Source organism: Triticum dicoccoides, unplaced genomic scaffold (assembly GCF_002162155.2).
Source record: "Triticum dicoccoides isolate Atlit2015 ecotype Zavitan unplaced genomic scaffold, WEW_v2.0 scaffold23807, whole genome shotgun sequence".
NCBI lineage: Eukaryota > Viridiplantae > Streptophyta > Magnoliopsida > Poales > Poaceae > Triticum > Triticum dicoccoides.
Window position 1 is genome coordinate 5,307 of NW_021248343.1, and position 18,844 is coordinate 24,150.

Genomic DNA, 18,844 nt, shown 5'->3' on the forward strand with positions numbered 1-18,844 from the left:
GTGATTAGATAGCTAGTTAATTATTATATCATCTAATGAAAGAAACCGCAGATTAGTTTCAGCTGGATGGATCTTACCTAAGTGATCAAGTATATTCCATATCCGTATATATTATAGTTGATCAAGTATAATATGGATATGGCATATACTCTAGCTAGCTAGCTAGTAGATATATCCAATAATGCATCCAGTCGAAACTAATCCGCGGTACTTTCACCTAATGATTTAACAACTCATTATAATGTAAAACAATGACTAAATTAAATTTAAAACACAAAATTAAAGAAAAATTAAAAAAACACCCAAACATTTAGTACCGGTTGGTGTTACCAACCGGTACTAATGCCCTCCACGCAAACGGGTCTGGCTCGTGCCACGTGGTGGCACTTTAGCGCCGGTTCGTGACGAACCGGTACTAAAGGGAGGGGACCTTTAGTCCCCACTCTTTAGTGCCGGTTGGCGAACCGGCACTAAAGCCCGTTACGAACTGGCACTAAAGGCCGGTTCTGCACTAGTGAGCACAAGCAGCCACAGAAGCGGAAAGATGCCCCTCATCAGGTATATAAACACGTGGCTAAAACCTTGTTGCTTACGGATGGGAGCTCAGGTGCTGCAGTGGGGGATGGGGGAGCGACCATCATGGACCCAACCACAGCTAGCAACGATACAGAGGGAGATGACTTTACTCGTGATACAAAGAAGAAGAAGCCCACACCTGATAATTCGGCAGAGATCGCGCTGCGGTCCTGCCAGTCACAATGAGTGTACTAAGCTGGAACTGCCAGGGGCTTGGGAACCCCGAGGCAGTTCGGGAGCTTCGCAGTATCGTGAAGCTGGAAGGCCCCTCCCTTCTCTTTGTAATGGAAACTAAAATCAATGCCAAAAGAGTTGAGGATCTAAAATTTAGCTGGGTTTTGCAGGCAGTTTTGCAGTGGACAGTGTTGGCCTTAGTGGCGGCATAGGTCTTTTCTGGTCCAGAGATGTGACCGTGGATTTGAAGAATTTCAGTAAGAATCATATTGATGTACTGGTACATAGCAATAATCAAAACGCTTATGTTTGGCGTTTCACGGGTTTTTACGGAGCACCGCAAGTGGAAGAGCGACACCACAGTTGGCGGTTCTTGCGTACTTTACACAACATTCCCCATAGTGCTTGGCTGTGCATGGGATATTTTAACGAAACTTTGTATGCGTGTGAGCATTTCAGTAGAGCGGCTCGGTCTGAAGCTCACATGAGATCCTTCAGGGAGGTTGTGGATGATCTATCTTTCCAAGATCTAGGCTGGTCTGGTACGGCTTATACGTGGGACAATCATCAAATGGGAGAAGCAAATGTCAAGTCACGGCTAGATCGAGCTTTTGCGAATGAGGAATTTCGATAGTATTTTCACCATATACGGGTGCGTCATCTGCCTTCAGTTGAGTCTGACCATTGTTTTGTGTTAGCAGAAATCAAAGAGGTATTGTCGGATCGTCCGAGGGCGAAGAAACAATTTCGTTATGAAAACGTATGGCAAACTCATACTGATTATGACCGTCTCGTTGAGCAGACTTGGCGGGGCATACCACACTCTCCGGGCCTCCAAGGCATTGCATCGGCACTTGGTACCTTGCAGGCAACCCTTGAGCCATGGAGTTTGAAGGAATTTGGGTGTTTGGCACGTACTGTCAGACAACTTCAACAACGACTGAATCGTGTTCGGTGTCAGACTATAGGCACTAGGCCTTCGGATGAGGAGAAAAGCATTGTAAAGAAACTGAAAGAGGCCTTGCTTCAAGAGGAGATTTGGACTCGACAGCGTTCGAGAGTTTCGTGGCTCCGAGAGGGTGATCGTAACACATCATATTTCCAAGCGCAAGCAGCTCAGCGCCAACGTATGAATAAGATCTCAGATCTTCGCCGAGCGGATGGCACGATTTGCGCTAGTGGAGATGAGACAAGGTGGAGGTTCAGAACTTTTACCAGTGACTCTATGAATCATAGGGTTTGGTGGATCCTCAGCTACTGTTATCACATGTGCCAGTTAAAGTGACACAAGCGATGAACATAGAACTTTCCAAACCCTATACCCCGGAGGAAGTCAAAGTGGCACTGTTTCAGATGGTTCCTTCGAAGGCACCCGATGTTGATGGTTTTACTGCAGGTTTTTATCAGCGTCATTGGGATCTACTTGGTAATGCTGTAACCGAGGCAGTACTTGATTTTCTCAATGGAGGGGAGCTACCAGCGGGACTGAATGACACGTCTATAACTCTGATCCCAAAGGTTAGACACCCCCAATCGATATCACAGTACCGTCCTATTGCACTATGCCCAATTTTGTATAAGATTGCTGCTAAGGCAATCACCAATCGTTTGAGATGCTTTATGGATGAGATTATTAGCGAAGAGCAAAGCGCTTTCGTACCCGAACGCCTCATTACGAACAATGTGCTTGTAGCTTATGAAAGCGTACATACAATGAGGAGGAGGAAGAAGGGCAAAAACTATTCATGTACGGTCAAGTTAGATATGATGAAAGCATATGATCGTGTTGAGTGGCATTATCTCGAAGCTATACTAGTTCGGCTGTGCTTTTGTATGAGCTTTGTTTGATTGATATTGAAGTGTGTCTCCTCGGTGCGCTTTTCGGTGCGGGTTAACGGTGAACTTTTACCATACTTTACACCATCCAGAGGTTTCCGACAAGGTGATCCAGTTTCACCATTTCTTTTTCTGCTATGTGCGGAAGGATTTTCCTCGCTGTTGAAATATTATAGTGGAGTTACCATAGACATAGGTCTGAGGGTGAGTTATAGATCACCATGGGTCACCCATTTATTATTCACAGATGACAGTTTGATTTTTATCAATGCAAGTAACCCAAGTGCTCTTAGACTCAATGAGATTCTCCGGATTTATGGAGAGGCTTCGGGACAAAGTGTTAATCGTGACAAAAGCTCTGTATACTTTAGTACTAACACTCCTGATTCGCTGAGGCAGGTTCTGCAAGCAACTTTAAACATCCATGTGCAAGCTTTCAGTGAGAAATACCTGGGGCTCCCAACTGCTGTGGGTAGAATTACAAGTGGCACTTTTGATCATATCAGTGAAAGAGCTCGTGGGAAGATACAAGGCTGGTCGGAAAAATTATTGGTGTGTGCAGGTCGGGAAACACTACTCAAATCTGTTATTCAATCAATTCCTACTTATCCAATGAGTACTTTTCTTCTGACCAAGAAAGTTGGTAAGAGTCTTACTTCACCAATGGCCAGGTATTTTTTGAGTAGTTATCTTGACAAGAGATCTCTGCATTGGGTGTCCTGGAAGGAGCTAGCTACACCTAAGTGCAAGGGTGGGATGGGGTTTAGAGACCCGCATCTTTTTAACCTTGCTATGTTGGGCAAACATGGTTGGCGATTCCTCACCAACCCCAATTCCCTCTGTGCAAGAGTTTTGAAGGGTCGTTACTTTCCTGACAATGATTTCATGAATGCTACTATACCCAAGTCAGCGTCGGCCACTTGGAGGGCGATCATGGCAGGAAGAGAATCCCTTCGGGCAGGACTGATCTATCGAGTAGGCGATGGTTCTTCCATATCTGCCTGGAATGATAAGTGGATTCCAGGTACAAATTCTATGTCTCCTATCTCCCGACCCCAACATACTACCATTGAGCGTGTGTCAGAGCTGATTGATACATCTAATTGGACGTGGAGACAAGACCTTGTTCGTTACAACTTCATTGCGCCTGATGTTGAAGCAATATTGAACATCCCTATTCAGCAAGGAGGTGGAGATGATTTTCTTGCATGGGCATTCGAAAGATCGGGGAACTACACTGTGAAGTCGGTGTACCGTGCTCTTGTGACTCAGAAAGAGCGTGTTGCTCTAGAGGAAGGGACGGCTACCAGAACCTCAGAGGATAATACACAGTTGTGGAAATCCCTATGGAAATTGAATGTCATTCCGAAGGTGAGAGTGTTTTGGTGGAGGGTCTTTCGTGGAATTCTCCCGGATGAAACCACTCTTAACTATCGACATATTGCAGAGATTCGTCGATGCAAAGTTTGTTTGGCTATGGATGAAAAATTGGAGCATGCGCTCATACACTGTTCACATGCAAAACCCTTCTGGGAGGAAGCGGCTGCATGGTTCGGCCTAAGATTGCCCCGGCTTCATCCAGACTCATGGGCACGTGATATCACATGTGATCCCAGATTCATAGATGATGACCGTGCCAAGATCACCACGATAATGTGGTCTATATGGCACTCCCGAAACCGGATCAAACATGGAGAGGAGGGCAGGAATCCTACGGCTACGCTCAGGGCCACTAAGGAGGCGGTCGCTCTTCTTCATCTACCACGGAAAGATGCGATGATCTTACCTGGTTTTGGCTGGAGACCACCTGATGACGGTGTTGTAAAGATCACCACGGATGGAGCGCTAAATTTTGCTGATGACAGGGGCGGTGCGGGAGGGATGGCTCGATCCTCTTCGGCGTTCCTGGGAGCTTGGTGCAAGCCATACTTGGGTATCTCTGATCCCTTAATCATGGAGGTTTTGTCACTGCGAGACGAAGTTCGGTTTGCTTCTCTCCGAGGCTTCTCTCATGTGATAATGGAAATTGATTGCTTGGAGATGGTGACGCTCTGGACCACTCGCCACAATTCTCGTTCAGCTGTGGCTCCTTTATTATTAGAGATAGGAGAGCTATGTAATAATTTTACTTTGTTGAAATTCAGCATGTAATCAGGTCAGCTAACGTTCCGGCGCATCTCTGTGCAAAGCGTGCTTGCACTCTGAATGTGACCGATAGCTGGCTTGACGAGACCCCTAGCTTCTTAGTGACCAGTCTATTGGCTGATTGTCCTAAGAATGCCTTCATATGAATAAAGCTCTCTGATTTCCCTGCAAAAAAAAAAAAAGACAACGGCGTACACATAATGGAGAAAAATAAATGCCAGCCCAGGTCCACCACAAGTCCCGCTGCCCACCTCCCGCCTCCAATGACCGAAAAGAAAAACCCATCATTTCGAGTGATCTGCAGCGCCATCAACAAAGACGAGAGCTCATGGCGACGGCGGCAATGGACATCAGATCCGGTGGACAGGTATGGTTGGTAGTTCATCTTCTGCCAAGTACTAACTCTGAATCTTTTGCGGGAACCAACTTAGGGATGCCTGGGTGTTCTCGCAGGTTCCCCTTGCTGGATCTTGCATCTAGCGATTTCGCGCCGGCCGGTGAGCCAGAGTCAGCTTCTGAATCGAGCATGGGAGATGTGGGCGACGCGCCGCTTACAATCCAGTTGGCCATGAACAACGGCTGCGAGCGCTGAGCTTGTCGGCGACCGATTCGCAACAATCAACGGGAAAAGACGACCCTCAAGCCGCCGGGTGGACAAAAAGGTACCGTCTGTTCCTCTTGTTCATGCTCAGCTATGACACTAGTGCGCTAAGAGCCTAAGACATATCTGAACAATTTAGAACTTTGAAAGTAAAGCTGTACTTCCATGGTGCTCGCTTGTCAATACTACATTCTTCAGAAAAAAGAAGGCCGACGTCAGTTTGTATTTGTTCATGCTCAACTCTGAACCTAGTACGCTAAGATATATCTGAACATTTTGGATCTCTGAATGTAAAACTGTACTTCCATGTTGGTCCAATTGCATTCTTAGTCAGAGGTATTTCATTCTTCATGATTTTAGAACTCTGAAAGTAAAGCTGTACATCCATGGTGCTCTCTTATCCAAAGTAAATTCTTGAGGAAAAATAAGGCAAACCTCAGTTCGTCTTTGTTGATGCTCAACTCTGAAGCTAGTACGCTAAGGCATCTCTGAATAATTTAGATCTCTGACTGTAAAACTGTACTTCCATGTTGCTCACTGATGAATATTGCATTCTTCAGGAAAAGGAAGGCATCCATTTACAGTCAGAATTAATTCATTCTTAATGATGCAGGGTTCATATTGGGCGAGCCCCTATCGAGCGTGCACCTTGTGCTGGAAGAGTATGTGCCCTTGAAAAAAACATTAAGAGGATATGCAGAGAAGAAAACTGATACCGTGGTGGTACCATCTGTTGGATACAACTTTGATTCATTGGGAGAGCCATACGACCTCCACAACCTATATTCGTGGGAAATTGGATTCGAAATAAGATACGAAAAAAGTAGGCTCAACGTCAAGAGAACCAAATGTATGCAGGAGATAGTATGTGGATACTCTGTGGGTCCAAATTAAATTCATTGTCCCATTCCTGCAATTGTTTTGTGAAAATGCACTGAAACATTTGGCGATGAACTTGTACTTTCAGGGCAAACCAAAAAGAGGAAATACACGCACATGCCGCTGTGAGTGCCCTGCGTACATAACTGAGCACAGGCCATCACACAATCATGCTTTGACAGATAAATGTGGTGAAAAGGTGTACTGACCTTCACATAAAAATATCCATCTATATGCAAGAGACCTTGTTAAACAACTTAGAGAGAACAATATCAACATTGGAAAAGTTTACAATATAATTGGTAGTTTCTTCGGTTCAATGAATAATGTGCCCTTGAGCAGTATGCAAGCAGCAAGCATCTCAAGTAGCACTGAATTTCTACTATTTCCCCCTTGTATCCTGACTGCTCACTGCCAGCCCCCTGATATACATTATGTATTGTCAGCTTAGTAATATGTATTTGTCTGAACCCCTGAGCTGTCTAGATGCATTGTTTAAAACTAATTTTGTGCTGCTGTAACAAAGATCTCATATTAATCTTAGTGTGCTACTGATGACATGTTCATCTACTATCCATTAGTCAGGCATATATCTCCACTTATATGTCCTGTTTTCGTGTTAATTTTCCCTGAAATGTTGAACCATGATTCATCTATGCAAGCTGCAAGCATTTCAAGTATCACGGGATTTTCCCTATTTCCTCCTTGTATCCTGACTGCTCACTGCCAGTGCCCTTAGCCAAAATATGTACCGTATTTGTCTAATGCCCTGAATGTGGATGTGTTGTTCAAAGCTAAGTTTCATGCTGCTGTAACAAAGGTCTCATATTAATCTTCGTGTGCTAATGATGACATGTTCAGCTACTATTCCCTAGAGTCAGTTGTATCTCCTATTTTTCCCGATTTTTTATCCTGAAAATTTTACTAAAATCACACGCATAATTTTTAATATAAATGTTATGCTTGACAATCAAGCCGGCACCGACAGCAGGGTGCAGACTCTCTTGTCTTCGGCCATGGGCGCGGACGCAGCACTGTACACATCTAGTTTGATTTTTGAAACCTTTCAACCCAGCAGAGCCTGTAGTTCATACCCTGAGACTCTGAGCCGACCATCAAATCTGCCACTTTAAGTGAGCAAGCTTGGCACTTGCTCACAGGCTCGACAAAGAACTGCTTTGCCGCCGCTAGCCTCTGAATCACTCAATATGGCCGGGTGATTCCAAAAAACAAAACCTTAATATGGCCGAGATCCAGATGTCTGCTCCACTTTCAGTCGGCAGCTCTTTTCCTCATGTCAGTTAAGGTACCAACCACCCCGTCAGAGACAAACGCCCGTCTAAGCCCACCTCCGTTACACGTATGCTAATTCGTACCTTCGCATATGCCGTACATGTACAACCGAATAACATATAATAAAGCGCACAGCCCACATCCCATAGCAGGTTCGATGGCTAGCGATACCAGGAGCGCACGCGCTCGTCCGCGCCTACCAATTTTCGTTAATTACCCCTATTTCATTGCCTCCCTTCTACAACTCTACTCGCCCTTCTTATTTATGCAAGCCCTCCAGCCTCTTCGTCCCTCTAATCTCAAAGCACAGGGTAGTTCTAACACAAATATTCCAATTGTTCAGCCTATCAAGCCTTGCTTGATTGACAGCCAAGATGATAAGACTAGTGTTGTCTTTTGCTAGTTTGTTGCCTTGGCTTGGGAGTCATGGGGATAAGAAGATGTGCATAAATGCATTAGAAACCTTAGCTTGAAAGAAAAACTGGTACTCAGCTGCTTCTGTGTAGATGCTTCTAGTCACACTACTCACATATTTTATTCGCGGCAATTCTTCCCGTCTATGTTGCCGGCAAGACAACAAGGAAAATCCGATGAATAAACCTCTCAAGAAGTCGGCAAAGCTGCCCTAGGCACCGCCCAATTTTCTTTTTTCTCTTGACAACCTGTTTCCCCGTCCAGTTAGTTCCGGTAAACTTAGAAGTATTTATCTCTGCTCCACTTATCCTGCTCTAAAACAATCAATGCGAAGGAGACTTGCCTGAAGAACCTGGGCGCAGACTCAAATCTTGATGCTAGCATTCATCACGAATGGTATATGTGGTGCTTATAGGCCCAAGCAGAACCTGTAGAACAAGCTGGTAGGTGCTGAAGTGTTGCACGTCCGGCCCTCTTGCAAAATGGGCACCATCTTTACCCAGAATTCCATATGGGTTGCATACCATTACAAAATCCCATGAACAAAATTTAGACGACATTCAACAAGTCTTTAACTCGCAAGCCCCAAAACAAGTAAGACGAAATTACATATCCCATTTCACGACAACAACTTCAACCAATTCATCTCCTATGAAGGAATTTCTTATTTTTGGATGGGTTTTGCACTATTATTATTCGTGACTAAATATCCAAACATAAGGCCTCGTAATCAACATGACACCTAGATAAGAAGTTCATTACGAAATATAACCGCACACGCTTGAGAAGGATTTAGGTGTTGTTTAATCTAGCTTGGCCTCTACCCTCTTCGGAAGATCAAGCTGCAGGTAAGTAAATGGTACAGTTGGTTCCTCCCTGCAAATCACAGTTTATACACTAACAACTTTCTAACAAAAGAGAAACGAGCCAATATTCACGGTCAAAACACTTGTCGCAATTTTGAAATGTAGGTGCACCAGAAACAATAGTGGATACCCGCTAGCTCTCTGAGGGTAAATTCATCATTAGAATTCTATAGTCCATAGTTTCACACATATATGGAGTCCTTCCATAATACATTTCAGTACAACGGCTTCTTGAAGCACTTGGCAATTTTTTCGGAGAAAGCCATTTCACCAAGTACTTTCTTTTGTTCATTTTTGGTGTACAAAATGATTGCATGTGTGCTTATACTCCTGGTATGCTGGAACTGGTTGTTCTCAGGCAAGCCACACCAGCACCCTTTGTTTCCGCTCCAGCCAGCCAGACTGAGATATTATCCAAAAAGCTTGCCCCATCCATGTTACCCAACGAAACCAACCGAAACACAATAATTATAATTTCCATGATGTGAACCATCCATGTTACCCAACTAACAAACTAAACATTCCATGACATGATAATTAAGACTTTTCACCATCACGCCACACATAATTAGCAACATTTCAAATCCAAGTTCAAATTTAAGCCTAAAATTGGAAGCACTGTGCATCACAAACACAATGGAACGAAGTTAATTACATATACAAATGACAAGCCTAAATCCAATTTAATTTCAACTGAGTTTTCTTGAAGCGCACTTAATAGTCTTACTTCATTGACACTATAGCATACAAGTTTTTCTCTCATTATATTTATGCATGATATCGAACTGGTTGCTCTGACATCCATCAATTCAATTGATCGTTAGACTCTTTTGCTTCAATGGAGCATCGTTTCGTGCATTTTTCTCCATGTTCTACGTACCACGGTTGCCTTTACTCCCTTGCTTCACTACACTTCAATATTACTCAATTCTGGGTTCCTATGCTTGAAGTACAAATTAACTGCTCTTTATTTATTTTCGGAACACGCAAGAGAGTTGCACATAGTTTCATTAAGAGAGATCTCTAGAAGGACAGTTAGTTACAGCGAGTCTGCCGAGGGCAAAACCTCACACCACCAGTACATTATCCACCCCATCCCTCCTGATACAAACTACTCGCGAGTTCCCACCCTTCCACTTATACAACTCTACTTGCCCTTCTTATTTGTGCAAGCCCTCCATCCTCTTCGTCCCCCTAATCTCAGACCACAAGCCTAGCTTGATTGACAACCAGGATGACAGGACTAGTGTTGCCTTTTGCTAATTTGTTGGCATGTCCATTAGTTCGGCTTGGGAGTCATGGGGACAATCATATGTATGGAAGTGCATAAGTAACCCAGCCTTTAGAACCACAGAAGTAGACAGCTGCTCACTGGCATTTGTCTCCGCTGAATGTACCTACCTTCAAAGATATGATTGTCTGCATCAGCAATTTACATCTCTTCTAGGTAGTTTCTTCAGTCTGGGAATTGAGAGGGTTCTAGTCAGACTACTCGCTTATTTCATCTGTGGCAATTCTTCGTGTGAACATTGCCCGGCAATGCAACAAGGAAAATCTGATGCATAAGCTTCTCTAGAAGTCAGCGAAGCTGCCCTAGGCAATTTATTCTGAAACACGGTGATCACACAGAAGGAGCTCAATCATCATTATCTTATTTGCACTCTATACAGATAATCAGACAGTTTGCCATGATCCACACACTATATCCCGTCTAGTTTTCTTTTTTACTTCGACAGTTTGTTTTGCGTCCTGTAAGTTGCAATACAAATCCAGCTCAAGCAGTATTTCTCTCAACTCCACATGTTGCGTCTCCACTCCATCCTGCTCCGAAACAATCCGTGTGAAGGAGACTTGCCCCGGAATCCAGGACACAATCTCAAACTTTGATGTTAGTATTCATCATGGAACGTGTATGTAGTGCTTACAGTACCAGGCATAACCTGTAGGACGAGCAGGTACCGAAAAGCACGTGCAGCCCTCTCGCAAAATGAGTTGGCAAAAAGAAATGGGAAACAAAGAGGAAACTGGCAACTTTTTGTCACCAGGGAGCAGTTTAAGAATGTCTAATTCAATTTTCCATGAACTGACAGGCACAGGAATCAGGCACCATCTTTACCGAGAATTCCACATGAGCCGCAAACCACTACGAAATCCCATCAACAAACCTTAGAAGCCATTCAATAAGGATTTAACTCTCAAGGCCCTAAACAAGTCAGACGAAATTACAAATCTCATTTCAGAACAGCAACTTTCACCTCCTGTGAAGGCGTTTCTTATTTCTGGATCGGTTTTGCACTATTATTTATTCATGAATAAATATCCAAACATAAGGCCTTGCGTTCAACATGACGCCTAGGTAAAAAGTTCACTACGGAATATAACCACGCACACTTCAGAAGGATTTAGGTGCTGTTTACTCTAGCTTGGCCTCTACCCTCTTCGGAGGATCCAGCTGCAGGTAAGTAAATGGTACAGTTGGTTCCTCCCTGCAAATCACAGTTTGTACATTAATAACTTTCTCTAACAAAAGATGGGGGAGAAGCAATATTCATGGTCAGAATACTTGTCATAATTTTGAATGTATGTGCACCAGAAACTATAGTTGATACTTGCCTGCTCTCTGAGGCAATATTCATCATTAGAATTCTATAGTCCACAATTTCACACAGATATGGAGCCCTCCCATAATATGCATTTCAGAACAACAGCTTCCTGAACCACTTAGCCTTTTTATTAGGAGATAGCCATGTCACCAAGTACTTTCTTTTGTTCAATTTTGGTGATCAAAAAGATTGCATGTGTGCTTCTACTCCTGGTATGTGGAACTGATTGCTCCCAGCCAAGCCACAGCGGTGCCCTTGGTTTCTGGCCCAGCCAGCCAGACTGAGATATTGTCCAGAAAGGTTGCACCATCCATACTGCCCAACCAACCAACTAAACTACCTTCCTAACAGATGTGAAACATCATATATGGCACACAGGTAGGCTGGTACGCGCCTCATAAATTTTAGGGATTTGCAACTACACGGAGAATCGTGCCTGACCAACTCCCTGTTACGTGTCATGCTCCATATTAGATTTTTAGGAACTGGTTAGGCTCATATAGGACTTTCCCATAAACAAGAAAATAACACCATGCCAAAGAGATTACTTTTTAGTGAGCATCCCTATGTAGTAACTAGTCAATAAGCATTTAAGTTGCTGAAAAAGCAAGCAATCACCGAAGAAAAAGAAAAAAAATTAACATGAGCATACTTAGCAATCACTAACTTAACATTTTCCTCATATACTGCTCATTCATTTTATGAAACTGTTGCGGGCAACCTAAAAATATATTTAGATTGTCAGCAGTGATTCTAATGATTCCACCAAAAGCATTAAAACAGAGATCATGAGAAGCAGCGGATACCCAGGTTTCGAGCGCATGCATTGCCAAAAGACCTTGAATGGGCCTGGAACTGTCTTGAATGGATTCCCTTCAAAGGCAGCCTGCAAACAAATAATTAAGCAGACCAAAACATGTTCATTTCAGACTTGGAATTCACATGATGAAACACAGAGCCAATATCTGTCATTTGTTGGAAAACGCACAACCAGTTGAAGGTAGTGCCCGGTGATTACAGGAAATTCCATATTGAGGCGGTGGGTGGTGGGGGTGGGGGGAGTGCCCAGATAAGCTACTACCAGTTTCAAAGTAGTCCATTGGTCATTTCTAATCGTGTTTGGGGGAATGAACCTGCAACCGCCATCACTAGCTTGGAAGCAGTAACCACAGCAGAGGTAGGATAGGAATCATTCTGGTTACATGTTATCGAGTCGATGTGCGTACTTTGTGGAGTAGCAGGCAACATTGTGTGCTTATCATACCCAAAACACATGTAAAGAGTCCTGAGAGCAAACTAAGTACTGAAACAATTTGATGCCAGACCCTCACAGTAGTACAGTTGATGAACTAAACCAGCCTACACAATCAAGTGCCTAATTACAAGTGGTTTCTAGGGGATCATTTTAGCTGTTGCATCATCGATCTTCTGAATATCATCTAGTACACATACATGTCAGAAAGGGAGGGTAGGTGTCTAGGGAGGAGGGGACCTGGACGACATCCTCGACGCGGTCGTTGCAGCGGTGCGCCTTGGGCTGCCGCTTGTCCCCCTCCGGCAAGCCCCACGGGCTCTCCCGCCTCGGCACCGGCCTCTGCTCGCTCTCGCTCATCCTCCTCCTCCTCCTCCTACACCACCACCACTCTTCCCTGTCCACTCCAAGAAAAGGACCAAAATGGCGGCTCAAATCCAATCCACAAATCAATCCTACTCGGCACCATCGACGGAGATACCAGAGGAGGCCGACTCACCTCGCAACCACCCCTCCGCAGCTCCCCTCCCCACGCGCGCCGGCGACGAGAGATCCCGAGATCGAGACGACGGCGGCTGCTTCTCTTCCCCTCGCTGGCCGGAGTCCACCAAGATGCGACGCGGAGACGGAAATGCCGACCCGCCAGCCCATTTAGACCTTCGGTGTCACATGGGCCTGGGGGAACCATTTCACCGGCCCAACTACTGGCCCGGGTGGCCGATACACACCGGGACCCACCTGCAGCGACACGTCTGCGAGGGCGAAACCCTAGCTGGCCGCACGCTCGTATATAACCGCGCACCCCTTCGCCCTCCTACCCTTTCAGCTTTCGGCGGCGGCGGCGCACTCCTCGCGTTCTCACCCAGGCGCGCACTCCTCCTCCACTCGCCGTCGTCGTCGCGGATCCTCCGCCGCTTCGCAGCCATGGTGAGTCTCCTCCCCCTGATCTCTGTAGCTGCGGTTGGTCGTAGCAACTGTTCCTGGCTTCCGAACGAGCGCAGAGTCGGTAGATTCACTACAGCTGCGGCGCTCGGTAGAATGATTTGCGAGCGCGGAGGTAATTCGTGTAGCGGGGTTTCGTAATCCGGTGCTGTTAATCGGATGAAAATTGCCGTAGGAGCTGTGCATTTCTCTTAGATCGTACCGTGTCGGTGCTGCTGGATCTCCAGCGTGTCGGGAAGAAGGGGAGGTGATTGGGATGCGTGGATTGGAGACGCTTACATTCAGTATCGCACTGCGCAACTCAGGTCCTTGGATGTGTTAAGTTAACTTGGTTGAATGACGAATGGGTTGGTTTGAATTGTCATCTTCTAACCCCATCGGGGTGTGTAGCTAGAAAATACATTGGTCTCAAAAGTCTGTCTTGTTAGCCGAGTTGTCATCACTAGTGATTGATCCCAAATATGCACATTTATACTCCCTCCGTCCGGAAATACTTGTCCTAAAAATGGATAAAATGAATGTATCTATAACTAAAATAAGTCTAGATACAACTATTTGGAGGACAAGTATTTTCGGACGGAGGGAGTAGTAGCCATATGCTTGCAATGTCAGCTCATAGCTTAACAGGTTGTTTGCACAGTATGCTGTCATTCAGCTGCAGTTAATCAGCTTGTGTACTAACAACGAGTGTCATGATGTACCCCTCCTTACAGCCTATCTCTCTATGGACTAGGGCTGGCATACCAACATTGCTAGCTAACTCAACCTGTCCTGTTTAGGAGTATGTAATGTACTCCCTTTTGTTTGGCCAGCTGGGTGCTTTTCTAGTTCAACATAACATCTTTGGCTTGAGTTCTCTTTTCATTATTTGTGTAACTGAAAATTGGAAATTCTGCTCTCTGCCATTTTGCACCCTCGTGATTCACTAGCAAATTTCCATGCCCCATGGAATCAAACACGTCCTTCTCCACATCTTAAACTAACAAGCATGGGTTATGAGTTCAGCTATGAAGTTCTTTTTGTTTTTCGTGTGTTGTAAAACTCCTGGTTGTTTGTTCCTGTTGGCTAAGTATGGTATGACAATTTTTGCAGGTGAACGTTCCGAAGACCAAGAAGACCTACTGCAAGAACAAGGAGTGCAAGAAGCACACCCTCCACAAGGTTACCCAGTACAAGAAAGGCAAGGATAGCCTTTCTGCTCAGGGGAAGCGTCGTTATGACCGCAAGCAGTCTGGATATGGTGGCCAGACAAAGCCTGTTTTCCACAAGAAGGTATGTTACTTGTTTCTGTTGGCGTATATCTTCTTTGATGTACAACTCAAGTTACTTTGGAAATGTTGGCGGTTCCTCTTCTGTTGCGTCTTTGCATCTGGATGTTCATTCTTCTGTTTGTTTCAGGCCAAGACAACAAAGAAGATTGTGCTGAAGTTGCAGTGCCAGAGCTGCAAGCATTACTCACAACGCGCTATCAAGGTACCTGCCTCCCTCTTATCTGCTATCCCATTTCCTTGCTATATTCTGTTATGTTAAGTATCTGACACCATAATTTCTTTGTTACTACAGAGGTGCAAGCACTTTGAAATCGGTGGAGACAAGAAGGGCAAGGGAACATCTCTCTTCTAAGCTGATGATATCGCTGTTATGTTTAGAATGTTGTGCCAGAACTTCCCACAAGAAGAATGTATTATCTTTAATTTTCTGGTTATAACCCTATGGGCTATGAAGCATATGTTTTGCTATTGTGTCAACTACTTTCTCCAGATCTAATCGACAAGTAAAATGTTCTTTATGCATGGTATTTTGGTTCTTGGTCTGATTAGAATTGCTGTTGTACTTATGCTTATGATGCGCTGACTGCCCTTCGTTTTTAGGTCTCCTGTCTATTTTTCTGGCTTTGGGGAATTGTTTTGGTATGCTGTTTCTCACTACGCTGCTGTTAGCATGGCTCTGTTTTGTGCCGCCTATCTGTGTTCTTACGCCGCTTATGTTTTTTCATCACTGACTGATTGTACTAAAGCTGTGACAATTAATATGGATTGAAGGGAGTACAAATTTTTCTTCCAACTTTCACTATTTTATAAAGCTGGGCATTTACTGTGGAGAGGGAGTCTCACGTGGACCAATTCAAATCAAGTCACTGTGAACCAAACAGCTATAAAAGCAGCAAAACCTTGCATTGCAATGGTGCAAGTTGCGAGTTAAAATTGCTCTGTATTTGTTAAGCCATGTCTGAAATAAGTAGGGCTTGTATTGAGTTGTAGGTTTGGGATGTATCAGGCATTTTGAAATTTTGGGGACGTGCACATATGCAAAGTTGCCATAATATGTGATCACAGCAAGATTGTTGTACGGAATCTTTCACCTCGTAGTGTTTAGCTTCAAGCCTTCAGGACAACTCATTATATTTTCGGCCTTGTAAATCTTGTACTCCGTCCGTTCCTAAATATAAGTCTTTTTATGGGTTTCAATACGAACTACATACTGATATGTATAGACTTATTTTAGAGTGTAGATTCACTCATTTTGTTTTGTATATAGTTCACATTGCAATTTCTAAAATGACTTATATTTACGAGCAGAGAGAGTAGCAGCCAAGAGTGGAAGTGGAGGCTTGTGGTGTATGTAGGTCCAGAGTCCCTTAATTATGAAACATCTTATTTGAGTTCTAATTATGATACGTCTTTTTTTTATCTCAGAAACAATGAACAAAAGTTAGGAAAGTTAACTTAGCTGACTTAGAATTTCACACAAAACATTGCCCACCCATTAAAGCTGACTGCGGGAGATTTTGCACAAGAAAGGTGGTGGTGCTGAAGAAGTGTTAAGACTCAGGTTGGTCAATATGCCAATTGAGTAATTCATCTCGACAACTAGATCAACATAAGATCCAATGCAGTTTGGCATTATTTTAGACCCAGGACATTATCAGTTGTTTTGAAGAAATTAAGTACTCTGATATTAAGAGAGTCATCCGCTGCAAGCATGAATAGTAAATCCATAAAAAAAGTGTCAAAAACTTTAGAAGAACAACGCTAACACGGAACTCATGTCTTTTACATGCTTGTAAACATTCTTGTAATATAGACTTTTTGTATGTCGTAAGCTGAAAAAAAAGTAACACTCCATGAAAGAACAATTTTAATAGTTTTCTCTACTACTTAAAAGAAACATAAGGTTCCGTCTCCCCTCTTACGTCCTCCCACCCTTCGTCCGTCCTCTCCCACCCCTACAACGATTTCCCTCGCCTCCCGACCTATATTTGGTAGCTCATTCAATTCACGGATGGCAATTAATTTCATATTTGGTTAACGCATTAATTCACGTCAATCACGGACGGGATAATCTCCTTTCCCTTCCTTCAACCAATCCCTTGATCCTCTCCTTTATTCGCTCCTCCCAGCCGCCACCCACCAAATGCCTAACCCTCCCTCTGTCGCCTAGCTCGACTAGATCTATCGTGAGCGTGTCAAGTCGATCATGGCAGAGAGAAAGGGGGCCGTCCCGAGTAGAGGAGAGGTCACCGTCGGGGGAAAGAGGGGAGGCGGATCGCTAGCCGAGGTAGAGGTCCGCCTGCTCTTCATGCAGTGATGCAGCCAAGGTGCGTGACCTCGCGCTGGTGTGCGTTGTGGCGCTGATGCATGTACGCCCTTGCTCGAACGGAGATGGCAGGAGGGGAAGGAATAGGGGTGCAGCGCTCGATCCGGGAAAGAGATGCGTGCGTGAGATGCAATTTTGCCGCCACGCTGCTACTGCTGTTCAATGGCAGCACCACAGGGTTTTTACGTCCCCTGCTTCACATGTTTCTGGTCCGTCACTGGAGCTGCGGCCTGCGGAATTTTTGTCCGGCGAGGTGTGCAGTGCGCATTGGGCTTCGGTGATTGCGGCAAGCCAGCGTTGATAAATGCGGCAAGGGTCTTCGTACGGCAAGCATTGTTTGGCCCTTAAGGCGTCGGGCATGGGGCATCACTAGCGACCCATGCAGCGGCGCGAGGATGCCATGCCAGAGCACGTCGGCACTACAAGCCTCCACTGAACGACAACTTCATCGATGACAACCTCTGTATGTCAAGTAGAAGACTGTACCGGCCAGAAGGCAATATCTTATTTCCAAACTGTGAGTATTGTTGTATGCCTGCACATGTGCACTTTTCTGTCTTGTGTTGGACTGTCGGTGCCTTTTGTGTCGGCAACTTATGCATACAATTAGTTTGGATGATTCGAAGGAAAATCTAAAGTTCGTTGTTGATGCTCTGACCATGTTGTTCAGCAAACAATGTTCATAAACTAAACTATGAAGACACCAAATGATGGTCCTAGATTTATTCAGAATTTGAGTTGATTAAATGAAATTCACTAAAATAGCTTGAATTTATTAAACATGTTCATTTTTTTCCGGTTATATTGCTTTAGGTTACATATTGGATTTCGGTTTAACAATTTTGAAAATCTTATCTAATATGGCTAATATTCTGTATTTTACTGACTTCGAAACATCTTTATATAGAATGAAACTACATCTATATTTATGACCCACTCAATCAAAAATTCAAAATAGTTATTTAATAAGCATATCAGCTTATTCGGTCATATATTTCCACAAATAGCTAATCAAGGTGTTCAAGTCCTATAATTCTCAGTAACTTGATCTATTTGAACTCATATTTATTTTCAGTGAAAGATTAAATATTTCTTTAGGTGCATCTATGCTACACATATTGAAGATTGAGTGTAACAATTTTCTCTATTATCTCTACTCCTAATGGACGAATTGGTTGAATAGTCCCCCCCACTTTCAACCGGTTTATTTTCAACCGGTTTATTTTCAACCGGTTTATTTCCATCAAATTACCCCCACCCCCACGCCCACCCACCGAAACGCGCCCAGCGAACCGGGGAGAGATCCGTTGATTTGGCTAAGGTAGGAAAGAATCTATTATTTGTTTGCTAAAGCAAATTGCATTAATGGAAGAGATCCGTTGATTTGGCTAAGGTAGGAAAGAATCTATTCTTTGTTTCCTAAAGAAAAATTGCATTAATGAGAGAGATCCGTTGATTTGGCTAAGGTAGGAAAGAATATATTATTTGTTTCCTAAAGCAAATTGCATTAATAGGAGAGATCCGTTGATTTGGCTAAGGTAGGAAAGAATCTATTATTTGTTTGCTAAAGCAAATTGCATTAATGGAAGAGATCCATTGATTTGGCTAAGGTAGGAAAGAATCTATTCTTTGTTTCCTAAAGAAAAATTGCATTAATGAGAGAGAT

At 44.0% G+C, this 18,844-nt stretch overlaps 2 protein-coding genes and 1 long non-coding RNA gene across 3 annotated transcripts; 2 read left to right on the forward strand and 1 right to left on the reverse strand.

The window, feature by feature from the left end:
- Positions 1 to 4,981: 4,981 nt before the first annotated feature.
- Positions 4,982 to 6,329, forward strand: LOC119345446. The gene is made up of 3 exons (XR_005167042.1): positions 4,982 to 5,098; positions 5,185 to 5,393; positions 5,946 to 6,329. It is a non-coding gene; the product is annotated as an uncharacterized LOC119345446 (long non-coding RNA).
- Positions 6,330 to 10,935: 4,606 nt separating this feature from the next.
- Positions 10,936 to 13,282, reverse strand: LOC119345447. Its single transcript, XM_037615518.1, has 4 exons — positions 13,139 to 13,282; positions 12,880 to 13,036; positions 12,194 to 12,273; positions 10,936 to 11,270 (listed from the first exon to the last, which is right to left on the reverse strand). The coding sequence occupies exons 2-4, from the start codon at positions 12,997 to 12,999 to the stop codon at positions 11,198 to 11,200; spliced, it is 273 nt and encodes a 90-aa protein (XP_037471415.1). The 5' UTR covers positions 13,000 to 13,036; positions 13,139 to 13,282; the 3' UTR covers positions 10,936 to 11,197.
- Positions 13,283 to 13,406: 124 nt separating this feature from the next.
- LOC119345445 (60S ribosomal protein L36a) lies at positions 13,407 to 15,379 on the forward strand. The gene is made up of 4 exons (XM_037615517.1): positions 13,407 to 13,566; positions 14,674 to 14,853; positions 14,980 to 15,054; positions 15,145 to 15,379. Exons 1-4 carry the CDS (start codon positions 13,564 to 13,566, stop codon positions 15,202 to 15,204), a joined length of 318 nt encoding a protein of 105 aa, XP_037471414.1. The 5' UTR covers positions 13,407 to 13,563; the 3' UTR covers positions 15,205 to 15,379.
- Positions 15,380 to 18,844: the final 3,465 nt, after the last annotated feature.